At 51.5% G+C, this 25659-nt stretch overlaps 1 protein-coding gene across 5 annotated transcripts in view; it reads left to right on the top strand.

Annotated features, from left to right (window-relative positions):
• Nucleotides 1–11608: 11608 nt before the first annotated feature.
• Nucleotides 11609–25659, top strand: part of LOC146859681 (astacin-like metalloendopeptidase) — a 448848-nt gene continuing 434797 nt past the window's right edge. For 4 of the 5 annotated variants that reach the window (XM_085646280.1, XM_085646283.1, XM_085646285.1 and 1 more), the window contains exon 1: nt 11609–11800. In XM_085646280.1, the coding sequence (XP_085502406.1) occupies nt 11653–11800 (148 nt within the window). In that variant the 5' untranslated portion in view covers nt 11609–11652. Of the gene's footprint in view, nt 11801–13338; nt 13489–25659 lie in introns of those variants that run through there. The other variant, XM_085646284.1, reaches the window with a different exon arrangement.

Genomic DNA, 25659 nt, shown 5'->3' with positions numbered 1-25659 from the left:
CCTTTTTCTGTCCATGGCTCCTGCCTCGCCTGGTTAATCCTCCTGCAGGAAAGCTACAAGGACAATGCCACTTCCAGCAGAACCATGTCACACTTTTACCATGGGTTCTGGCTGAACAAAACTGGAAGAACTTCTGCCCCCTTCTGTCCTCTGAGATCAAACACTTCCTTTCACATGGACATCCCTGCCAAAGAACGAGTTGAAATGCAAGTGTTCAACAACCCAGCCAGACCCACCTTCTCTTACCTCCGGAAACGAACGGCCGCCACCCTGACAGTGGCCCTATCCGTCGTCAACATCACTGGATTTGTATGCCTCGAAGGCCTGGGGGCGCAGCTGGTGGGCCACAGCTGCTGCCTCATCACCCGAACATTGGACTCAGTTGATCCGCCTTCCTTTGTTGCCTCCCCGAATATGTACTTCGTCTGTGGTACTAAGGCCTACACCTGGCTTCCGAAAGGTTGGGGAGGCACCTGCTACATCGCCTTTGTCCTTCCTCCGACATATGTGGCTCCAGCAAACCCTCACCGACAGAAACGGGCCAAAGACATTGTGCAAGCCGACTCCGCCGGAGCGCAGTTCATGGACGCAGTAAAAGGCCTTGTTCCACTCTGGGGTCCAATGGCAAACAGCCGTGCCATCCGCCACTTAACCCAGGCAGTCGAAACGGCGATGAACATTAAGGCCGGCATCCTCGCCAACAACACCGCCGAGCTCCAGGCCGTCCGCCTAGTGGCTCTTCAGAACCGCCTCGTTCTAGATGTGGTTCTGGCTGATCGTGGAGGAGCATGCCGCATCATTGGGTCCAGCTGTTGTACCTACGTACCGGATAACTCACCCTCAGTCTACAAAGCAATTGAACACCTCCACAGACTATCCGCAGAGGTCCATCAAGAGCAAGAAGAATGGTCACTGGGGAGTTGGTTTTGGGACACTATTAAAAGTTGGGGATGGAGGCTGTTTTCATTTATCCTAATACCGATTGTGATACTATGTGGATGTTGCTTGGGGATTCAGTGTCTGCCACCTTTATGTTCGCTTTTTATGAACTGCATCTGCCCTAAGACTTTGGACTTTGAAACAGAGCGAATGAAAGCTCTGTATGAGGTGGAAATTCGTAGTATTATGGGGATAGATCCGAACTAGACAAGCTGGCGAGATATGTTAAAAGGGAGGACTGTGGAAATTTAGCTTGTAACTGAACATTATCTGCGCCATCTTGCCTCTCCCCAGCGCCACGCACAGCGAACGCACGGCCGCCATTTTAGGCACCCCACTCTCTCCCCGCTCATTCTCGATCGCCAGCGCTTTCCCCTGGCGCTGCGAGCATCCCCCGCGCGCCGGCCACCCCCGCTCTCTCATACACGGGCCATAAACCCCCTCATTCTGCGCGACCCTGCCATGGAACCACATCCCACGCCTGACCGACATCCCATACATGGTCATGCCTCTCTTTGATAACCCCCTTCCTCTGCGCCCCATTGTCCGAACCGATCCCAGGCCATCACCTAGCCCTGCGGATGCAGTTTATTGCCCCTACTGTAAGGGAAACACCCCACATCAAAGGGATTACAGTGGATCAAAGCCCCTACCCCCTGAGACCCGGCCGGTTGCACACACCCCCGGGAATTGGCGGAATGTCCAGCTGCGTGATAGCCATCTCCTACTGTAGATGGGGTGGGGACTTCCACTGTAGACATGTGTGGGAACGAGTTCGAAGTGGGGATTCCGAAGACGTTCTTTTATACATCAAAGTAATCTCAAGAATGTGCCATGTACAATAAACCTGCAATAAAGTCATAAACCTGTGTATAAGAGGCCAGGCCTCAGAGATGCAGTTAGAGCACCTCGTGACGATACCTTGCTGTCTGATCTGATGTGTTCTGCTCCGACGGAATAAAACTTTGTTTCCTGCCTTCCAGTCTCCGGCGCCTGCCTCTTTCGTTGGTAAATTATCGAGTGGTATAAGAGGCGATTACCGCCGGGCAATACTTGAAAGGTTATCGACTGACACTGCCGCTACCATTTAACAGGATTACCTCTTTTCTTACCGGTCGCACCCAGGCCGTCCGTCTTGATGGCTTTCTAGCCTCCACCCACTCTATCTCTTGTGGGGTCTTTCAGGGTTCCTCGCTCTCCCCCCTCCTGTTCAACCTCTACATCCACCCCCTTATTGCTGCTCTTCAGGATATGGAGATCACCGCGTTTAACTACGTTGATGATTTGCAGCTTATCTTCAACCTCTCCCCGTCCTCTGACTCCATCGCCAAGGTCCACTCCACCCTTACATTCATCTTCAACTGGATGAATCTCAACCAGTTGAAACTGAATCCTGATAAGACTGAGTTGGTCCTCCTTGGCGGTCCTTCCAATCCTTGGTCTCCTGCTTTCTGGCCCTCCGTCTTTGGTTCCCCCCCTACCCCCTCTACCTCTGTGAAAACGCTGGGTATCAAAGTAAGTCAAGACCTCTCCATGCGTCCCCAGATTAGTTCCGTAGTATCCTCATGTTTCTTGGCCCTCAGAACTATCTGAAAAATATCACGTTACTTCACTATGGAGGCACTTAAACTTATTATTCTTGCACTCATCTCTTCTCGCCTGGACTACGGCAATGCCCTTTATGCGGGCATTCCTGCTTATGAAGGCCGCCGTCTTCAACTCGTCCAAAATCAAGCGGCCCGTCTTATTCATAGGCTTTCTAAAACTTGTCACGTCACCCCTTTGTTGAAAACCCTCCACTGGCTTCCCATCAAGGAACGCTCACTCTTTAAAATAGGATGTTTGACCATCATGTCCCTAGCTGGCACCACCCCTGCCTTCATCAATGCCAAAATTAACTCCTATGTTCCCACCAGAGATCTCCGCTCTTCCACTCAGTTCCTTCTCAAAATTCCCCGCTTCCGTAAGAAAAAAACCGGTGGTTTCAGATTCACCATCCTCGCCCCTATCTTCTGGAACTCTCTTCCCCTTGCCATCCGTTCTATTCCCTCCTACTCGGACTTCCGGGCTAAACTTAAAACCCACCTGTTCTCCCTAGCTTATCCCTCTTAATTCTCTCACTTTCCCCCCTCTGGTCTGACTCTGACCTACAGCGCCAAGAAACCGCATGGTGATAGAGCGCTTAAGAAATCCTTTTCAACTTCAACTTCAACTTTGGGCTGGACTGTTCCCATGAGGCACAGGGTCAGACTGATTTGCATATGGCCATGTCTGAACTGGGGTGGCAGAGTGGGCTAAAGAACGGTGATGGATCAAACCCAGATCTGTTGACTGGGTGTGAGTGTTTGATTGTTTCTGATGCTCCGTCCGTCACCACCCTCTTTTGTACTTCAGTTGTAGGATTGTCATTATCAAAAGAGTGTCAGCTAATGTTTGTAGTATTCTGTAAATGGATACTCTCCTCCAGACGTGGGCTTTATAAGCACTCTTTATCAGTGCGGTGGCCCTCCTATGCATTCTCAAAATGTTTGTTCACGCGAGCCATATTGCCTGGTACTGCCTAAGTCCCCTTTTCTTTCAGACCCAAGACCACCCTGGGATGAGGACTCACTCCCTCCTCCAAGGCAAGCATTTCAGACCACACTCTTTTGGATTAGGGGGAGTAACCCCCAGCCGTATTTATTACATAATTAAAACATTGATATTATTTACATTATGTACAACTACGCAGAAAGTCTGGGTACCTTGATCGATACCCGAGGTTACTTGGCTAACCTTAACATGTTTCTAATCCATCATCATTCCTATCGTAATCTACACATGTATATACATTACTTTCTGTGTGTCCCCGCTAGAGCCTACGGCAAGGTCAATGACTGGCAGCCCCAGATCCCAGTAAAACAACTAAAAGGCTTCACTGGAGTAGGCCTGCGTAGGGGGTACAGCTTATCAGACGGATATTTTTCCCCCGGGCCCCCCCTACGCCCTGAGCCTTAACTCCATAATGGGGGCTGCAATTCTGCATATTTGTGCCCTGATGCGCATACGTGTGTGAGGGTGGCCACATCCCAATGGAAAGAGTGACTCCCCTGGCCCCGACAGCCTACCGACCGGCTGTCACTGCCGCTGGAGTTGTAAACATTGCGTAGGGGGTCCAGCGTACCGGACGGATATCACTCCCGGGCTCCCCCCACGCCCTGAGCCTTAACGCCATAAAGGGGCGCTGCAATTCAGCATCATTGTGCCCTTGTGCGCATGCGTGTGCGGCAGCCTATTCAATGCGAGACCTTCTGTCTCCCCCTCGGGGGGCATCCCCAATTTGATAACTGGTGATGCCCGCTACGAACCGAAACTATGCTCACCAATCATGACCTTACTGCCACAGTCCAGTATAGTTGCCCAACTATCTGGCCTCCCCCTACTGCCTACTAGAGAGGTCATGCCTACACCCTTGCCGCTTTTAAACCATGCCAGCAAACTTTCTTTCAAAAAATTATTTCTTCACCCAATCATTAGAGCTGTACCCCATGCTGTAGCAGAAAATACTTCTCGTGAAGGCACCACTGCCCTACTGCCCCAAGCTTTGTATAAACAATCGCAATGGACCGCACTCCGCTAGCTCCTCCTCCGGGTCGCCCCAAGGGAAGCTGGTACATGAAGTTCTTGAGTGGTTCACCCCAGTGGGTGCAAGTAAGTACTTGTTGAACTGATGATCTCTGATGGAGTTCTTGAGTGGGTCACCCCAGTGGGTGCAAGTAAGTACTTGTTGAACTGATGATCTCTAGACCCGATACATGTCCCGGGTTTTAAAATATCGCCCGAGACATGGCTCGGGTTTCGGGATAACTTCCCTCCTCAGTAGAGAAAATAGTTAGGGGTGGAAGAGAGGGCCGCCAAGCAACCGTCAAGGGCCTCAGTGCCCGCACAGGCACGCAGGTGCGTCGTCCAGGAGCTCGTCAGCTCAAAGCTCGAGGGAGCCATTTTTATAAACAATCGCAATGGACCGCACTCCGCTAGCTCCTCCTCCGGGTCGCCCCAAGGGAAGCTGGTACATGAAGTTCTTGAGTGGTTCACCCCAGTGGGTGCAAGTAAGTACTTGTTGAACTGATGATCTCTGAGCTTTGTACTCCTGAATAGTGCTCCTGACTGATTCAGGAGCCCAGACAGACTCACCCCTCCTTCTACTGTGATATGGGGGTCGTGTCTGACCACCTATTACGTGACTTGGGGCATTGTTCCCCCCATCCCTGCCCCTGCAATCATTAACTGCTGGGAGCACATCCCCCTGTTGGAATGATTCACGCAGGAAACCCCAGCTCGCCTGGTTCAAATGCCTGAATTTATAAAATGCTGCTCTGTAAGCACTGCGCAGTTTGGGCTCGCAGGCCAGACCTATTCCTTGGGTCGCAGCGGACTGCTGGATGGCGCCTGCGTGCATGAGTGCAGTAAACTACTGCCTCACATGCGGGGGTTGCCACCCAGCCGGCTGGAAGAGTGACTCCCTGGCCCCCGCACCCTTTCAGCCTACTGACCTAACTGAACCCATATTCCACAGGATCGAATCTTCACGGGGAGATTCCAATGGATTTGTCGTCATCACCTTAACCATTCAGCCACAACTATTTCTCATTCAATAAGCTGCCAATGTGCTACCTCTGTACGCGGCTGCATGAGTTTAGGCGTGCTGGCCAGACCTATTCCCCAGATTGCGGAGAACTGCTAATCGCCCCTGCATGTACACGTGCAGTAAAATATTGCCCTCTGGCAGATACCCGTTCAACTGGCCGCCGGGATGCTGCAGATGTATGCCGCCTCCCCAGTTTGGTCATGAAGGCAAGACATTCCCCCTGATTCGCAGACGACTGTTAAATACCTTCTGCTAATGATACATTTAATTTAAAAAAGCGTTAGAACAATTGCCCCAAAATCTTGTTTAAAAGCAATATGTGCACCTTCACCACTACAGGACAACCTGACAGCCTAGCAGTAGAAAAAACAGCATAGCAGGAGCTGAACCACTGACTTGTGAGATCCTTTGCCCCTAGATCATACCAGTTCCGGATCCTGTGGTCCAATTCTTGCAAGCATCTTGCTGTCCTCGTGATGTGGTTCCTCCCCGTTATCACTCGGAATCCGTTCCATAAATAAATAAACACATGTTGTTAATTTTCATTGGTATCTGTTGCTCAACATAGCATTGCTAAGCACCTGCTTTGAACAACTAAAATGGCAGCTCTTTGCAGGCAGAGAGCAAGCTACAGAGCAAGCGTTCACTGAGAGAATAACTTAGCACAATATGCTTGGGCCTAGCATTGTACGCTGCTGCACAATGTTGTAATGCCGCTGCACAAAGCAGTTCAGTGACGCAATCAATACTTTGTTGTTGCTTTTCCTTAATATGCCCAGCATCCTGAAACGGACACCGGTTAATGAGGCAACGCAAATTACAATTACGCCTGGGTTATCCGGTTAAATTGATAACTGCTTTGTTTACGAGAGTCACCTAGGCATGAGCACAATCAGCCCGGAATTGGAATTCTGGCAGGAGCCGCGCGGCTTTCAGCGGTGCCATCAACGCGACAATGAACGAGGGCAGTGAACAGAGGACCGCTGGATTGTTGAAGTAAAGCAGGGAGAGCAGATTCAGAAAACCAAAACCGGCAAAGGACAGAAAGTGCATACATTGACAGCGCCAAATCTGAAAACACATTGAAACATTGAAAACACAGACAGTGAGGCACTGTGGTGCAAAAAAGTACCTTTTACGCGCAGTATTATCTGTGTTAATTAAGTTGCTTCCTGTAGGGTTTCTAAGTATTCCTGCTTTGAAACATGTGAACACATGACTCCCTCTGTTTTCAGTTGACCCTTTCTGGAAGTTGGTTGGCATTGTTGTTGATCTTAGGAAAGCTGCCACTGGTTGGAACTCTGATGCAGAAATGTTACCAGAGCCTTCAACTAAACCCCTGATGTAGGAGAGTTGGATCTGCTTCGCACGGGTACCCCCACTTTTTGCTGGTGTTTCACTATTTTTCGTCTGGCTGTGGCCCTGCTAATCAGGACCCCAGCCTAGCTGCTTCCTCTCTAAAATGGTTTCCATGTACATTAGGTACATCTCTAATTGGATTCTGGAGTGCCTTATAAGCCCCTAGTATGTGGTATACTATGTACCCAGGACATAGGTACCTCAGAGGCCTACCAGGGGCTGAAGCATGTATTATGCCACCCCTGGTAAGCACTCCAAAATGACACCACAAGTCTGCTACTGCAGCCTGGGTAAAGTGGTGCATGCACCGCTTACTGAGATATCGGTTCACTATATCTCACCCTATCACTGCACATATAAACCTATCAGTCACCCCTATGGCAAGCCTTATCAATCCTGAAGGCAGGGTGCTTGGTTTTCTGAGAGGGTGCCCATGCATGAGCAGAGCCCCTCTGCAGCCTTCGGAATCTCTTCTCCGGGGTTGTCTGTGATGCAGCCTGACCATATACTCTTAAGTGCATTATAACCTCGCGGTAAATGCTAACTTTGGACTGGCTGCACGGAAACATGTTGTGTTTGGTGTCAAATGCTTTGGAATACTACCCCCCCCCCCCAACAGGTCTGGCGGTGGGGGTAGCATTCCACCCTTCTAGAGGGAGGAGAGGCATGTTCACATGGTCTACCCGGTAAAGACTTTCTAAAGCCCTGGCATCACAAAATGGATGCCACTGCCATAGACAGGGGTCTGGCCTCCTGCTGCTGACCAAAACTCCGGCAGGGGAGGCCTGGACAATAGGTTTTCTGTCCCAGGGAGGTGAAACCACCTCCCCAGACAGGCAGATGTGTATTGGGGCTGGGCAGGAGCACTCTCTGGTGCTTTGAAGTCCTGCACTGGGGGCACACTTGGTGTCCCTGTGCATAGTCTAGTTCAAACTGGTTGCAGGGGCTAGTGGGTCACCACAAAGGCAACTCCTTTTCTGCTTGGGCTTTCCTGGTTACTCCAGACGTGCCCTGACTTACCCTCGCTGGGTGAGTCCCCCAGACCTTGCTAGTCTGCACCGACGTCTTTCTTCTATTTCCACTTGACTTGCCGTTGCCAAGGCTTGTTGGGTCCATTCTGGTCACCGGCACCGCAGCACACAGACAGACTTAAGACAAACTTAAGACAAACTTAGGACAGACTTAAGACAGACTTAAGACAGACTTAAGACAGTCTTAAGACAAACTTAAGACAAACTTAGGACAGACTTAAGACAGACTGAAGACAGACTTAAGGCATACTTTAGACAAAATCCTAACTTTACAACTACTAAATGCCTTCTGTGAATACCAAAAGTAGTAAGTTTAGGATTTTGTCTTAAGTTCTTTGAATTGGGCCCTCTATGCCTAAGAGATCAAAGGATTTTGGGATATAAATATTGGGGCCCGACCCCTGAACTTTAGAACTCTTTTGGACCAAGAAGACTGCCTAGAAGAAGAGCTGGAGAAACTGTGAGGAGGAACTACCCCTTTGCTGTGTGCTTTGCTGTGTTGGCCTGCAGTGGCTGCTTCTGTCTTGGGCAGTGAAAGGACTGGACTGAACTTTCTGCAATCTACTTTTGTGAGTTTCATCAAGGGCTTTAGGTAGAGCTTCCCCCTGTTCAAGAAGTCTTACGAACAGCAAAGACTTCAAGCTCTTCTGCCCTCATCACTGGGAACTGTGTGTTTTGTGTTGCAACAGAATAAAAAGCAACCCAACGCCGTCTACGACACCTCTGCCGACTCCGTGTCCTGAAGGCACCGCAGGGGGTACCGCCACAATGCCGCACCGGGACCCCGGTCTCACCAACGCCACCTTCTGATGCCGCCACCGAGCCGCAGCTCGCACCACGACCTATGGGCACAGCTTTCCGCACCGCCTCGCTTCACGATGACGCCTTGGCAACCCCGGCGACGCCGCTCCACACCAAAATCTATGCTGCTGCTTGCACCATGGTTCGATGGCAATGCTCATAAAGTTATATGATGCACTGCCCTCATCCCGCACCGCAGCCTTGGCCTACCAACGCCGGCGCCATCGACTCCAGTTCTTCAGCCGACAGCGCTTCTGCAACGACGCTGCTTGAACTGCGACCTGCCAGCACCGCGACGACCACCGCATTCACCTCGCACTGCGACCCTGGTCTCACCGACGACCCCATCTAACACTGCCACCAAGCCGCTGCTTGCACCGTGACCTGAGGGCACCGCACACCGCACCGCTGCACTTCGCACCGCAGTACCTGATGACTGCCAATACCAGTGCTCCTGACTTCAACAGAGAGGATTTTGATCTGCAACGTGTTTGAATTCGAGGGCGCGACGACTCCTGCACCGACCTCCGGAACCGGTGCCTGCGGACGCCGTGCTTTCGAAAGCTCAATGAGAGGTTGCCGACGCCCTGCCTCTCTAAAGGTACTGTTTGCAGGTCTTCCTGACACCGTAGCTGACCTGCGACTGTGCGCTCAGACAGAACTGTTTGGATTTGTTTGTTCATGACGCTGTGATAGCCCCGGATGGAGCTATCGACATCAAGGAACTGTTTTTCAAGCATATTTTGATAACTGAAGACTCCTAAGCAATGTATTGTGGATTTTTTTTAATCATTTATGGTCTTGTCTTATGTATATAAAAATATTGGATACTTTTCTAAACTGGTGTGGTGTCCTTTTGTAGTGCTTACATTGTATTACTGTTGTTATGGGCAAATGCTTTACACACTGCCTCTAAGATAAGCATTACTGCTTGTGCCAAGATACCAAGGGGGTGAGCAGAGGTTATATTAGGAGAGTAACTCCCTTATCCTGACTAGGAAGAAGGGTCCCTCTTTGGACAAAGGTGCAAACCCTTGCCAACTAAAGACCCCCATTTCTAACACTATTTTACTATCCTTCCTTGTTTGCCTCAGGCCCCTTTACATCCTTGCTGGGCAAGTGTTTTTGGCCTCATACCAATGGCCCAAACAAGGTGAATATTGAAGCAGTGGAGACAGCTTAGCTCGGGCCTCAGGGAAAAGACAAAAGGGATATGGGGCAAAATCAGGGCCCATGTTTTTAACAGAGAACAGAGGAAACTGTTTGTTTCTCAAGGCAGCAGCTGCCATTAGCGAAGCAGGTAAAGAGGCGCTGGATCCCAGGGGGTGGAGAGGCCCTCTACATCAGAATCATGACTGTCCTACTTTCCAAAACAGCCATGTGGCATTGCTAGCATTAGAGCTGAGGAACACGATACTCACAAAGCGGAGACGACATGTGGGGGCTCATTTTTTTGGAAAGGGACAGAGAGTCTGTTTCTGGACTGAAGCAATGGCAGGGTATGGCGGAAAGGCCAGAGGCAGAGAGGCAGCCTGCTACTGAGGGCTGCGGCTATCATTAGAGCAGCAGGTACCGTTGCATCAGGCCCGGGACTGTGAGGGGCTCACCACAACACCTCCATTGTGTGGAGTAGAGTTTTTGCGTCAATTTTTGTTTTTGTCTCATGTATTTGCTCTTTTATACGGGTCACATTTAGCGCAGACTTTAAGCTACATAAAAGTGCCCCATATGTTATCTCAAACTCCCGCCCCCTACACTCTATCTTACCACTCCCACTCCCCCAAGTCTTGCCAAAAGTTTTGGAGAGGGCCCAACTTCAAAATATTTTCCTAAGAGTGGCTGAGAGTGAATCAGTTTGGAGAGTGAATCAGTTTGGAGAGCTCTGCCTCAGATTGAGGCAGGGCCGGACTGGGAACCAAAACCGGCCCTGGCAAAGTGCTCGGCCGGCCCCACAGGGCTTGGGGGTGCCGCCGAGCTCTTTGCCAGGGCCGGTTTTCGGCCGATTTTGTTACAGGGCCGATTTTGCAACTATGCTGCTAAAACGGTCCTGTAACAAAAACGCCCCCCAGGGGCCCAAAACCGGCCCCCACCCGTGCGGCGCACCGGGGGATTGCCCGGTGCCCGCCACGGTCAGTCCGGGCCTGGATTGAGGGCAGGCTGGCCTGAACCCTCACCCGGGAGACTGGTGACCGAGGGTTAATGAACGTCTTTGCCTCACTTGTCATCATTGGTGCCTCAGGGCTTCTGAAACTGATGTGATTTGAGGAGCATTCTCGGGGTGATGTAACCCCCCACCCCCTCATTTGGCCCCACCCCTTCCCTATACCCTGTGCCATGGTTGAAGATGCTGTTTGCAATGTGTTGTTGTTGCAGTCCCTTATACCAACAGGGCCCTGATGTGGGGTTGTCAAGTGGATGTGGGGTTGTCAAGTGGCTATAGGCCTTTTGTGTTTGCTAATGAGCACTCGCACATTCCTGTGCAGTGCACACAGGCAGTGATTGAGCGTTAAATACTCACGTAAGCCTGCCCTCGTGTCCAGCCTAGAGGGGGACCGGGCCTTCCCTCGTGTGCCTCTCCCTGTTTCCACCACCAATCATCTCTCCATGTCCAAGTTTCGGCTGACCTTGCCGGGGAGTGCCAGATTGTGAAGATCTCTTATGAGGCTCAGAGGTCAGCTGATGACGCTCCCCTTTAGTGCACACCGTTCGTACTGACGCATGCTTAGGGCATGACCTCTGACCCATGGCCCCTGCAGAACCTGGGGGCCATCGATGGAGTTCTGCAAGACGTGCAGCTGCACACGTTTCTGGGCAGCAGGAAGAATTTGTTGCTCTGGGGATGAGAGATGACAGCCCTCCTCCTTATACTGCAGTTATAAGGCCACCCCAAGACCCATGAGAGGTAGGAAAGGAGTGTGCAGGGGGCGAAGTGAACAGAGACTCCGAAGAGGACATTATCCTGAGACTGTCGATCATGGGCGTCCTCACAGCCGTCGCCATTGTGCTGTCTGTGCTGCACCTCACGCTGGGCAGACCCGTGGAGGTAAGGAGGGGGTGTCCCCCTTATATCTGACAGCTCACGCCCCCCAAAGAAGCAGCCACACTTTATGAAGTCTAGAGAGAGCTGAAGCGTCGCGGTTGGCCTGCTAGAGACACCTGACACCTGATGCGTGGCCTCCGGACCTCCTCATGGCTTGGGACCAGCGCTTAGTGAACTGATAACTGAACGATAAATCGAGGCGCTATGAAATGTGGCAGCCTGGAGTTGCATCGCTGGCCCTGGCAGTGGGGTTTGCAGTGTTTTTGATATCAGGCAGAGAGAGAGCTCCCGGAAAAAGAATGACCGCTGAAAGTGATAAGGGGTGCTCCAAAGGAAAGGAGCGGAAGGGGAGGAACAGTTTGTTGAAGCTCCAGCGTGCGGATGAATCGTTGAATGCTGGAGGGGGTGTGTGCCCGGGGCTGTGTGATGAACATGGGAGAGGGCTGCGCGGAGGGCACCCGAGAGAGTCACCAGCAGGGAGTGGATTTTAAACAAGTACATTTACCAAGTAACATAGTGTTAGTTCTGCTTCACACGGTGAGCTCACTCAGTGGCGCACGATTACTTCAGTGGTGCACACACGGTCAGCACTGGAGCCAGGGCAATGCGCAGCGCTCCAGATCCTCGTGAAGCACTTGTGGGAAGTGCACCGAGGCAACTGCCCACTGGGAACACACAACAAAGCTTTATTGTCTTGAGCAAGATAAGTGTACAGGTCTCGTGCGGAAGGAAGCATGGCCTGGTCATGGCTAGTGCACGCTGGTTGCTAGCACGGTCGAGACCCGAACACTACAATAAAAGGGGTCCCGTTAACTAAGCAGAGAGCCAAGTCACTAGCGGCCCACATTGGCAGAGCAGGCTGTTTTGAACTTGAAAGACTCCATGTGATACTGTGTGCATGTGTGTCTCCAGCAGGCACTGTTTGCGCTAATATCAGAGAACCCCCCGTAAACTCCGCTCCAGCAGAACATAAAACCGGCCCACACTGGCCTCTCAGACCAGACCATAGGGCACTGCCTGGTCGCCCTACAGGCCAGTCCGACCTCGAGCCCGGCACGTGCGAGATGTGTTTGTAGCATTGTGTCCATACATTAATTAGGAGTCACAAGGCCGGCTTTAGTGCTGGCGGGGCCTGCTGCGACCATCATTTTTGGCACCCCCGCACCTATCACCGCCTCCTCGGATTCTCTCACAACCATCGGGCAAAAGTGCCCCTCATCTCTCCAATAATAAGATATTGCTAAACACAGTGCCCTCCCCTCCCCCCAGGTCAGCGCCCCCTCTACAGGTCAGCGCCCTGTGCGGCCCCACCGGTGGCACTGCCCTGAGGAACCATGGGCAGGGTGCGCTTAGGGCTGCGTCGGGGATAGTCACTCCTTGACAATATTGTCAATGACTCTGGGAAGCAGTGTATGTAGAGTGTGTCACGTGCGACCTGTTTTGAATATTCATAGATGTGATTTATCAGAGAGGAGAGGGAAGGCGGGTGGAACCTGCTGTCTGATTTACAGAGGGCCGGGATTCCATGTCACATTATTGTAAAGTTAGAGTTCGGTAAAGTCGCGCAGTGCTTCGATGCCCCACGTGCGCTGCTGAGACGGCTCAGGGGGTGAAGCGCTTGTTGCCCCAGTGGCGTCAGTGTCCCTGCCGTGAGCTCGGGCAGGGTATGAAAGCGGTCTGATTCGGTACTTGTGAGTAATATTGTATGTTTTTGCTTATTTTACTGCTTCTTACCTGCCCTGAGATGTGCCTGATACCAGAATGCCAGCTTCTTGACCAGGATGTTTCAGACAGACAATGTAAATAAACACTGGCAGTCCTGTGTACATTAGGGGTGCGTAGCTTACAAGCTCTCCTTTGCCTTACACATCACGGGTTCTCAAGGCCGTCAGTGGCCTCACTCCTACTTTAAGTGTGATAGTGTGTAGTGTCTGTGTAGTGACACCCTGGCGCCACACCCCAAGGCGTGTGGAATCTCTTTATTTTCAGAGAAGAAGCTGCCGAGCGCCTGCAGGGGTCCCGTCCTTTCCTTACCTGCCTCTTACTTCCCCTCTCCCTCCTTGGTCCCCCTTCGAGTCCATCTTGTTCTCACTCCTGTCCCCAGACTGTTCTTGTCCGGGCCTCGGTGCCCAGTGATCAGCTAGAGTCTGTGGTCAGCTAGAGAACTAACAAGTGTGCCTCAGTGCCCCGTGGTCAGCTAGAGCACTGATGTATGTGTGCCTCGGTGCCCCGTGGTCAGCTGGAGTACTGATGTATGTGTGCCTCAGTGCCCCGTGGTCAGCGAGAGCACTGATGTATGTGTGCCTCAGTGCCCCGTGGTCAGCTAGAACACTGATGTATGTGGGCCTCAGTGGCTCGTGGTCAGCGAGAGCACTGATGTATGTGTGCCTCAGTGCCCAATGGTCAGCTGGAGCACTGATGTATGTGTGCCTCAGTGGCCTGTGGTCAGCAGGAGCACTGATGTATGTATGCCTCAGTGCCCCGTGGTCAGCTAGAGCACTGATGTATGTGTGTCTCAGTGCCCTGTGGTCAGCTGGAGCACTGATGTATGTGTGCCTCAGTGCCCTGTGGTCAGCTGGAGCACTGATGTATGTGTGCCTCAGTGCCCCGTGGTCAGCTAGAGCACTGATGTATGTGTGCCTCAGTGGCCCGTGGTCAGCGAGAGCACTGATGTATGTGTGCCTCAGTGCCCCATGATCAGCAAGAGCACTGATGTATGTGTGCCTCAGTGCCCAGTGGTCAGCTGGAGCACTGATGTATGTGGGCTTCAGTGCCCCGTGATCAGCGAGAGCACTGATGTATGTGTGTCTCAGTGCCCTGTGATCAGCGAGAGCACTGATGTATGTTTGCCTCAGTGCCCCGTGGTCAGCGAGTGCACTGATGTATGTGTGCCTCAGTGCCCCGTGGTCAGCTGGAGCACTAATGTATGTGTGCCTCAGTGCCCCGTGGTCAGCTAGAGCACTGATGTATGTGTGCCTCAGTGCCCTGTGATCAGCGAGAGCACTGACATGTGTGCCTCAGTGCCCCGTAATCAGCTAGAGCACTGATGTATGTGTGCCTCAGTGGCCCGTGGTCAGCTGGAGCACTGATGTATGTGTGCCTCAGTGGCCCGTGGTCAGTGAGAGCACTGATGTATGTGTGCCTCAGTGCCCCGTGGTCAGCGAGAGCACTGATGTATGTGTGCCTCAGTGGCCCGTGGTCAGCGAGAGCACTGATGTATGTGTGCCTCAGTACCCCGTGGTCAGCTGGAGCACTGATGTATGTGTGCCTCAGTGCCCTGTGTTCAGCTGGAGCACTGATGTATGTGTGCCTCAGTGCCCCGTGGTCAGCGAGAGCACTGATGTATATGTGCCTCAGTGCCGCATGATCAGCAAGAGCACTGATATATGTGTGCCTCAGTGCCCCGTGGTCAGCGAGAGCACTGATGTATGTGTGCCTCAGTGGCCCATGGTCAGCTGGAGCACTGATGTATGTGTGCCTCAGTGGACCGTGGTCAGCGAGAGCACTGATGTATGCGTGCCTCAGTGCCCCGTGATCAGCTAGAGCACTGATGTATGTGTGCCTCAGTGCCCCGTGGTCAGCGAGAGCACTGATGTATGTGTGCCTCAGTGGCCCGTGGTCAGCTGGAGCACTGATGTATGTGTGCCTCAGTGGCCCGTGGTCAGCTAGAGCACTGATGTATGTGTGCCTCAGTGGCCCGTGGTCAGCTAGAGCACTGATGTGTGTGTGCCTCAGTGCCCCGTGGTCAGCTAGAGCACTGATGTATGTGTGCCTCAGTGCCCCGTGGTCAGCGAGAGCACTGATGTATGTGTGCCTCAGTGCCCCGTGGTCAGCTAGAGCACTGATGTATGTGTGCCTCAGTGCCCCGTGGTCAGCGACAGCACTGACGTATGTGTGCCTCAGTGCCCCCTGGTCAGCGAGAGCACTGATGTATGTGTGCCTCAGTGGCCCGTGGTCAGCTGGAGCACTGATGTATGTGTGCCTCAGTGGCCTGTGGTCAGCTAGAGCACTGATGTATGTGTGCCTCAGTGGCCCGTGGTCAGCGAGAGCACTGATGTATGTGTGCCTCAGTGGCCCATGGTCAGCGAGAGCACTGATGTATGTGTGCCTCAGTACCCCATGGTCAGCTGGAGCACTGATGTATGTGTGCCTCAGTGCCCCGTGTTCAGCTGGAGCACTGATGTATGTGTGCCTCAGTGCCCCGTGGTCAGCGAGAGCACTGATGTATATGTGCCTCAGTGCCCCATGATCAGCAAGAGCACTGATGTATGTGTTCCTCAGTGCCCCGTGGTCAGCGAGAGCACTGATGTATGTGTGCCTCAGTGGCCCATGGTCAGCTGGAGCACTGATGTATGTGTGCCTCAGTGGACCGTGGTCAGCGAGAGCACTGATGTATGCGTGCCTCAGTGCCCCGTGATCAGCTAGAGCACTGATGTATGTGTGCCTCAGTGCCCCGTGGTCAGCTGGAGCACTGATGTATGTGTGCCTCAGTGCCCCGTGGTCAGCGAGAGCACTGATGTATGTGTGCCTCAGTGGCCCATGGTCAGCTGGAGCACTGATGTATGTGTGCCTCAGTGGACCGTGGTCAGCGAGAGCACTGATGTATGCGTGCCACAGTGCCCCGTGATCAGCTAGAGCACTGATGTATGTGTGCCTCAGTGGCCCGTGGTCAGCTGGAGCACTGATGTATGTGTGCCTCAGTGGCCCGTGGTAAGCTAGAGCACTGATGTATGTGTGCCTCAGTGCCCAATGGTCAGCTGGAGCACTGATGTATGTGTGCCTCAGTGGCCTGTGGTCAGCAGGAGCACTGATGTATGTATGCCTCAGTGCCCCGTGGTCAGCTAGAGCACTGATGTATGTGTGTCTCAGTGCCCTGTGGTCAGCTGGAGCACTGATGTATGTGTGCCTCAGTGCCCTGTGGTCAGCTGGAGCACTGATGTATGTGTGCCTCAGTGCCCCGTGGTCAGCTAGAGCACTGATGTATGTGTGCCTCAGTGGCCCGTGGTCAGCGAGAGCACTGATGTATGTGTGCCTCAGTGCCCCATGATCAGCAAGAGCACTGATGTATGTGTGCCTCAGTGCCCAGTGGTCAGCTGGAGCACTGATGTATGTGGGCTTCAGTGCCCCGTGATCAGCGAGAGCACTGATGTATGTGTGTCTCAGTGCCCTGTGATCAGCGAGAGCACTGATGTATGTTTGCCTCAGTGCCCCGTGGTCAGCGAGTGCACTGATGTATGTGTGCCTCAGTGCCCCGTGGTCAGCTGGAGCACTAATGTATGTGTGCCTCAGTGCCCCGTGGTCAGCTAGAGCACTGATGTATGTGTGCCTCAGTGCCCTGTGATCAGCGAGAGCACTGACATGTGTGCCTCAGTGCCCCGTAATCAGCTAGAGCACTGATGTATGTGTGCCTCAGTGGCCCGTGGTCAGCTGGAGCACTGATGTATGTGTGCCTCAGTGGCCCGTGGTCAGTGAGAGCACTGATGTATGTGTGCCTCAGTGCCCCGTGGTCAGCGAGAGCACTGATGTATGTGTGCCTCAGTGGCCCGTGGTCAGCGAGAGCACTGATGTATGTGTGCCTCAGTACCCCGTGGTCAGCTGGAGCACTGATGTATGTGTGCCTCAGTGCCCTGTGTTCAGCTGGAGCACTGATGTATGTGTGCCTCAGTGCCCCGTGGTCAGCGAGAGCACTGATGTATATGTGCCTCAGTGCCGCATGATCAGCAAGAGCACTGATATATGTGTGCCTCAGTGCCCCGTGGTCAGCGAGAGCACTGATGTATGTGTGCCTCAGTGGCCCATGGTCAGCTGGAGCACTGATGTATGTGTGCCTCAGTGGACCGTGGTCAGCGAGAGCACTGATGTATGCGTGCCTCAGTGCCCCGTGATCAGCTAGAGCACTGATGTATGTGTGCCTCAGTGCCCCGTGGTCAGCGAGAGCACTGATGTATGTGTGCCTCAGTGGCCCGTGGTCAGCTGGAGCACTGATGTATGTGTGCCTCAGTGGCCCGTGGTCAGCTAGAGCACTGATGTATGTGTGCCTCAGTGGCCCGTGGTCAGCTAGAGCACTGATGTGTGTGTGCCTCAGTGCCCCGTGGTCAGCTAGAGCACTGATGTATGTGTGCCTCAGTGCCCCGTGGTCAGCGAGAGCACTGATGTATGTGTGCCTCAGTGCCCCGTGGTCAGCTAGAGCACTGATGTATGTGTGCCTCAGTGCCCCGTGGTCAGCGACAGCACTGACGTATGTGTGCCTCAGTGCCCCCTGGTCAGCGAGAGCACTGATGTATGTGTGCCTCAGTGGCCCGTGGTCAGCTGGAGCACTGATGTATGTGTGCCTCAGTGGCCTGTGGTCAGCTAGAGCACTGATGTATGTGTGCCTCAGTGGCCCGTGGTCAGCGAGAGCACTGATGTATGTGTGCCTCAGTGGCCCATGGTCAGCGAGAGCACTGATGTATGTGTGCCTCAGTACCCCATGGTCAGCTGGAGCACTGATGTATGTGTGCCTCAGTGCCCCGTGTTCAGCTGGAGCACTGATGTATGTGTGCCTCAGTGCCCCGTGGTCAGCGAGAGCACTGATGTATATGTGCCTCAGTGCCCCATGATCAGCAAGAGCACTGATGTATGTGTTCCTCAGTGCCCCGTGGTCAGCGAGAGCACTGATGTATGTGTGCCTCAGTGGCCCATGGTCAGCTGGAGCACTGATGTATGTGTGCCTCAGTGGACCGTGGTCAGCGAGAGCACTGATGTATGCGTGCCTCAGTGCCCCGTGATCAGCTAGAGCACTGATGTATGTGTGCCTCAGTGCCCCGTGGTCAGCTGGAGCACTGATGTATGTGTGCCTCAGTGCCCCGTGGTCAGCGAGAGCACTGATGTATGTGTGCCTCAGTGGCCCATGGTCAGCTGGAGCACTGATGTATGTGTGCCTCAGTGGACCGTGGTCAGCGAGAGCACTGATGTATGCGTGCCACAGTGCCCCGTGATCAGCTAGAGCACTGATGTATGTGTGCCTCAGTGGCCCGTGGTCAGCTGGAGCACTGATGTATGTGTGCCTCAGTGGCCCGTGGTAAGCTAGAGCACTGATGTATGTGTGCCTCAGTGGCCCGTGTTCAGCTAGAGCACTGATGTGTGTGTGCCTCAGTGCCCCGTGGTCAGCTAGAGCACTGATGTATGTGTGCCTCAGTGCCCCGTGGTCAGCGAGAGCACTGATGTATGTGTGCCTCAGTGCCCCGTGGTCAGCGAGAGCACTGATGTATGTGTGCCTCAGTGCCCCGTGGTCAGCGACACCACTGACGTATGTGTGCCTCAGTGCCCCGTGGTCAGCTGGAGCACTGATGTATGTGTGCCTCAGTGCCCCGTGGTCAGCGAGAGCACTGATGTATGTGTGCCTCAGTGCCCTGTGATCAGCGAGAGCACTGACATGTGTGCCTCAGTGCCCCGTGGTCAGCTAGAGCACTGATGTATGTGTGCTTCAGTGCCCCGTGGTCAGCTGGAGCACTGATGTATGTGTGCCTCAGTGCCCCGTGGTCAGCTAGAGCACTGACATGTGTGCCTCAGTGCCCACGTGGTCAGCTGGAGCACTGATGTATGTGTGCCTCAGTGCCCCGTGGTCAGCGAGAGCACTGATGTATGTGTGCCTCAGTGCCCCGTGGTCAGCTAGAGCACTGATGTATGTGTGCCTCAGTGCCCCGTGGTCAGCGACAGCACTGACGTATGTGTGCCTCAGTGCTCTGTGGTCAGCTGGAGCACTGATGTATGTGTGCTTCAGTGCCACGTGATCAGCGAGAGCACTGATGTATGTGTGTCTCAGTGCCCTGTGATCAGCGAGAGCACTGATGTATGTGTGCCTCAGTGCCCTGTGGTCAGCGAGTGCACTGATGTATGTGTGCCTCAGTGCCCCGTGGTCAGCTAGAGCACTACACCTATGTGAGCCAAAGTGCCCTGTAGTCAGCAAGAGCCCTGGCCTATGGGAACTTCAGTGCCGCGTGGTCAGCTGAGCACTGACCTATGTGTGCCTCAGTGCCCCGTGGTCACCTGAGAACTGACCTATGTGTGCCTCAGTGCCCCGTGGTCAGCGAGAGCACTGATGTATGTGTGTCTCAGTGCCCCGTGGTCAGCAAGAGCATTGATGTATGTGTGCCTCAGTGCCCCGTGATCAGCTAGAGCACTGACCTATGTGTCCCATGGTCAGCTAGAGCACTGACCTATGTGTGACTCAGTGCCCCGTTGTCAGCTACAGCACAGAGCTATGTTACTTAATTTGCCGAATATGTTCTAGGTGGATGAACATATTCGGCAAATTAAGTTGCGTGAATTGAACCAGTAACGTCTGGGAACCCCCCTGAAGATAGATACGACTGGGATTTTTGTCAGACCAAGCAGGATGTGTATAATTATACTGCACTAAGTTATTGAATTCTTAAGCAAATGGAAGCTGAATTTTAAGAGCTCACATTTCTTATCTATATAACTCTAGAATTCAATCGATACACTAGCACGGATGTAAACTGTACCCTAGATTGTATCAAGGATTTAATTATTTGGTGAGATGCTCAGCTATCTAATTGTCCTGATGATGACCATGTACTTGTGACAAAGGTCGAAACGCCGTCGACGCATTTGTGGCCACAATTCATAGAGGACACATTGTTCTGTGTGTTGAACTTCCAGTGTTGTTTTGGAACTCCGACTTTTATGTAAATCTCTGTTTGTGTACGCCATTTTTGTCTGGTTTTATATGTTTATTGAATTGATTATTTGTACCAGCTTGTATGTCTGAGCATTATATTTTACTTAAGAATATTTTATGCTGATGATTAAAGTTGTTTTTTGTATAAGGGCCTTATTTTCTATTTTTCTATCCATTTTTATAATTTGTTTGGTTTTTCATTATTTTTAGGAATACGGTATAATTTGTATGGTTATGTGTTGATCATATATATTTTTTATATGTTGATTATTTTGTAAACACTGTGAACCATTGTTAGGATACATTACTGATTGCCCCTGGTTCAGGTGGTTAGGGCTGCCCTTGTGGTAGTTAATTAATTTTTCCGTGGTCAGCTAGAGCACTGACCTATGTGGGCCTCGGTGCCCAGTGATCAGCTAGAGTCTGTGGTCAGCTAGAGAACTGAACTATGTGAACCTCAGTGCCCCGTGGTCAGCTAGAGCACTGATGTATGTGTGCCTCAGTGCCCCGTGGTCAGCGACAGCACTGACGTATGTGTGCCTCAGTGCTCCGTGGTCAACTGGAGCACTGATGTATGTGTGCTTCAGTGCCCCATGATCAGCGAGAGCACTGATGTATGTGTGTCTCAGTGCCCTGTGATCAGCGAGAGCACTGATGTATGTGTGCCTCAGTGCCCTGTGGTCAGCGAGTGCACTGATGTATGTGTGCCTCAGTGCCCCGTGGTCAGCTAGAGCACTACACCTATGTGAGCCAAAGTGCCCTGTAGTCAGCAAGAGCCCTGGCCTATGGGAGCTTCAGTGTCCCGTGGTCAGCTGAGCACTGACCTATGTGTGCCTCAGTGCCCCGTGGTCACCTGAGAACTGACCTATGTGTGCCTCAGTGCCCCGTGGTCAGCAAGAGCACTGATGTATGTGTGTCTCAGTGCCCCGTGGTCAGCAAGAGCATTGATGTATGTGTGCCTCAGTGCCCCGTGATCAGCTAGAGCACTGACCTATGTGTCCCATGGTCAGCTAGAGCACTGACCTATGTGTGACTCAGTGCCCTGTTGTCAGCTACAGCACAGAGCTATGTGTGCCTCTGTGCCCAGTGACCAGCTATAACACTGACCTATGTGTGCCTCTGTGCCCAGTGGTCAGCTAGAGGACTGAACTATGTGAACCTCAGTGCCCCGTGGTCAGCTAGAGCACTGACCTATGTGGGCCTCGGTGCCCAGTGATCAGCTAGAGTCTGTGGTCAGCTAGAGAACTGAACTATGTGAACCTCAGTGCCCCGTGGTCAGCTAGAGCACTGACCTATGTGGGCCTCGGTGCCCAGTGATCAGCTAGAGTCCGTGGTCAGCTAGAGAACTGACATGTGTGCCTCAGTGGCCCATGGTCAGCTAGAGCACTGATGTATCTGTGCCTCAGTGCTCCGTGGTCAGCGAGAGCACTGATGTATGTGTGCCTCAGTGGCCCGTGGTCAGCTGGAGCACTGATGTATCTGTGCCTCAGGGCTCCTTGGTCAGCGAGAGCACTGATGTATGTGAGTCTCAGTGCCCCGTGGTCAGCTAGAGCACTACACCTATGTGAGCCAAAGTGCTATGTGGTCAGCGAGAGCACTGACCTACATATGTCTCAGTGCTTGTGGTCAGCTAGAGCACTGACATGTGTGCCTCAGTGGCCTGTGGTCAGCTGGAGCACTGATGTATGTGTGCCTCAGTGCTCCGTGGTCAGTGAGAGCACTGATGTATGTGTGCCTCAGTGCCCCGTGATCAGCTGGAGCACTGATGTATGTGTGCCTCAGTGCCCCGTGATCAGCTGGAGCACTGATGTATGTGTGCCTCAGTGCTCTGTGGTAAGTGAGAGCACTGATGTATGTGTGCCTCAGTGCTCCGTGGTCAGCGAGAGCACTGATGTATGTGTGCCTCACTGGCCTGTGGTCAGCTAGAGCACTGTTGTGTGACTCAGTGCCCTGTGGTCAGCGGAGGCACTGACCTATGTGTTCCTCAGTGCCCAGTGGTCAAATAGGGCACTGACATCTATGTGCCTCAGTGCCCTCTGGTCAGCTAGAGCACTGACATATGTGTGCCATGGTCAGCTAGAGCACTGACCTATGTGTGACTCAGTGCCCTGTTGTCAGCTACAGCACTGAGCTATGTGTGCCTCTGTGCCCAGTGGTCAGCTAGAACACTGACCTAGTTGTGCCTCTGAGTCCAGTGGTCAGCTAGAGGGCTGATATCAGTGCCCTTTGGTGATCCGTAGGATTGACCTATGTGGGCTCAGTGCCTTGTTGTCAGTTAGAGCAGTGACCTGTGTGGTCCTATGTCTCTTCGCTGGGGTCCATTTCATCTCCCTCCCCTACTGAGAGTTAAATGTTAGGACATTTGCCTACATCTGCAGATGTAGGACGAGGCTCAGTGATTGTCCCTTTGTCCTTTTCCCACATTGATTGTGTCTCCTTGGTGAGTCTTGTAGGCTTCTTGAGCGCCGTTTCTGACAGTCGCAGTGGGTTTCTGTCATCTTCTTGAGCAGGATGGTTGCTGTCATTCTAATTGGTTTTGAGGTCTTAATATTCAAACTCAGTTGGGGCTTCAGAGTTCCATTGTATGCCCTGGAGTGGGAAATATTTCATGTCAGCTCTCTGCCATTGGCTTTTACAGTTGTCATCCGCTCAGGGCTGTGGCTTGCGTCAGCTCCGTATGGCATTGTGGGTCACCCTTCATGGTCTGTTTTTGCTTCAGTAATACCAAGTCGCCTACACCGATATCAGTGGTGCACTCAGGCCTTCTCTTGTTGGCATAATGTTACTTCTTTTCTTGCCCTTTCCGGTCTTGCAGACGTACCTCTTCAGATGTGGCTGTTAGGTTGTCTGTTTCTTGCTAGGAATGTGGGTGAAGGTCTTTTGGGACTGTGCGGGGTGTTGCAATGTGCACTCAGAATCATGCTGATATTCTATTGGACAGTTCAAGCGGCCGATCAATAAGGCCTGACGCAGCAAGCTGACACAACGAACAAGAATATCAGGGACACTACAAGACCGAACCGCCTAGATGGGGTTCTTCCCACGAGCAAGAACTTTGGCCCACTACTAAGGATAACAATGGCATTTTCAAGCAAGTGCAGAGCGGCTGGCACTGTATGTACGGGTAGTAACTCATAGTCAGATCGTGTTATCTTGTTCGCTGACTCTCTGCTGGAAGATAGTCCCACGAAAACAGCAAAGCAGGAACAACACCCTAAAAAGCTCTCTACATGCGATAAGACCACTGCCAAAGTTGAAATCCAAAACACAGGGAAATATACAACCAAAGTGAAACAACAAGTCTATAAAGCAAACGCACCTCCCTCAATGATCCCACACAATTAGTCCAGTGTTCAAAATTTTGTTGCTGTGTGATTTGCACATCCACTACTCCTGCTATTTCCAGAGAGCAATCCCTAGGACCAAAGTTAATTAAATCACAAATGTGAAGTGCACCACAATAAATAAGTTCCAAAATTGATTTAAGCCATCCAATTAGTGTGAATCCAAAATGTTCTTTAATCTTCACATGTATATTGTAAAAACAGCCAACGCGTTTCGCCTAACTTCTGTGGACTTCATCAGGGCTGTGAAACATACAAAACATATAATGTATAATACAACTTATATAGAGACTGACAGTACAACATTTATAAGTAAAAAATACTAAAAGTCTCTAACGGGAAAGTTTAGATTTCCACATGAACACCTCCAGGGACAGTATATACAATCAGAGACCAACGTGATAACCAGAAAAGAAGCTAAAGGGGTCACCAGAATGTAAACTTAGGATGTTGATACTCCTTGTTGATTATAATGCCTTGACATACTATTTACAAGTTATTTACATTAAAACGGAACTGCTGTTTCTAGTTGGCCGGAGCCCAAAGTAAACCTCCTACATGTTCTCCAACTATTGGGAAACGTACTGCAACAGTCACTATTGTGATACGGGGAAACGGCTACCCATGAGGAACCCGGAGCCCAGATTGAGCCTCCAAAGTAATCCCTGTATTCTGTTATTAAAATTCTCCACATTTGTAGTTGGGAACCATTTATTGTAATCAAAAGAAGTGCGGCAGAGAGGATAATGGTGACAAAGTTCTATGCGCTGAGCCTACCTTTATGGAGCTCTTGTCGCTTCTTGTGCATTCACAGCACACTATATTGAAAACCCACCACCTGCAACAGTACTTTACATGCCACCAGCGCACACCCCAGATCCACGATCAACAACATCCCGTATGGTGAGATGGTGAGGGTGAGGAGAAACTGTAGCTAACCAGACACTTTTGCAATTAATCTAGAAGAGGTCAAGGACCGATTTACAAACGGGGTTACAAGGAGAGGGTCCTACAAAATGCAAAGAAAAGATTCAGTCAAACACCCAGAGAGGTTACACTAAAACAACACAGAAAAGAGTCTAGATCAAGGACCAACAACAACAGTATCAACTTTGTCACAAAGTTTAGTAAACATAGTAATGAAATGTACAAGATACTACTGAAACATTGGGCCTTATTGCAGGAGGTGCCAGGCATTAGGCATGTCATCATATAGAAACCCAAGGTAACATACCGACGAGGCAGGACCATAAGATACATGCTGTGTCCAAGTTACATAGTACCAGACAAGGTAGATAAAAACTGGTTAGCAAGACAAACACTGGGTTTCTTTACATGTACGGACTGTAATGTATGCCAATATGGTAAAAACAAAACAAAACAAAACAGTTTCAGTACAATAAAGAGCAGACTTTCATCATCCGTCACGTTATCAACCGCAAAACACCCTTTGTGACATTTGTCATTGGTTGTAGTTGTGATATTATCTATGGGCCCGATTCACAGAACTAATTTGAGACAAAATCCTAAACTTACTACTTTTGGTATTCACAGAAGGTACTTACTACGTTTGGTATTCACAGAATGCACTTTCTACTTTTGGTTAAACTTACCACTTTTGATTAAACTTACTATTTTTGGTATTCACAGAAGGCATTTAGTAGTAGTAAAGTTAGGAGTCCCAATTTTACTACTACTAAATGCCTTCTGTGAATACTAAAAGTAGTAAGTGCCTTCTGTGAATTCCAAAAGTAGTAAGTTTAGGATTTTGTCTCAGATTAGTTCTGTGAATCGGGCCTTATGTCGGGAGCACAGTTAGGGCCTTGAAAACTAGA

The sequence above is a fragment of the Triturus cristatus genome, chromosome 3_1 (assembly GCF_964204655.1).
Source record: "Triturus cristatus chromosome 3_1, aTriCri1.1, whole genome shotgun sequence".
Taxonomy (NCBI): domain Eukaryota; kingdom Metazoa; phylum Chordata; class Amphibia; order Caudata; family Salamandridae; genus Triturus; species Triturus cristatus.
Note: the sequence above shows the minus strand (reverse complement) of the source record. Positions and strands in the feature narration are given on the sequence as shown.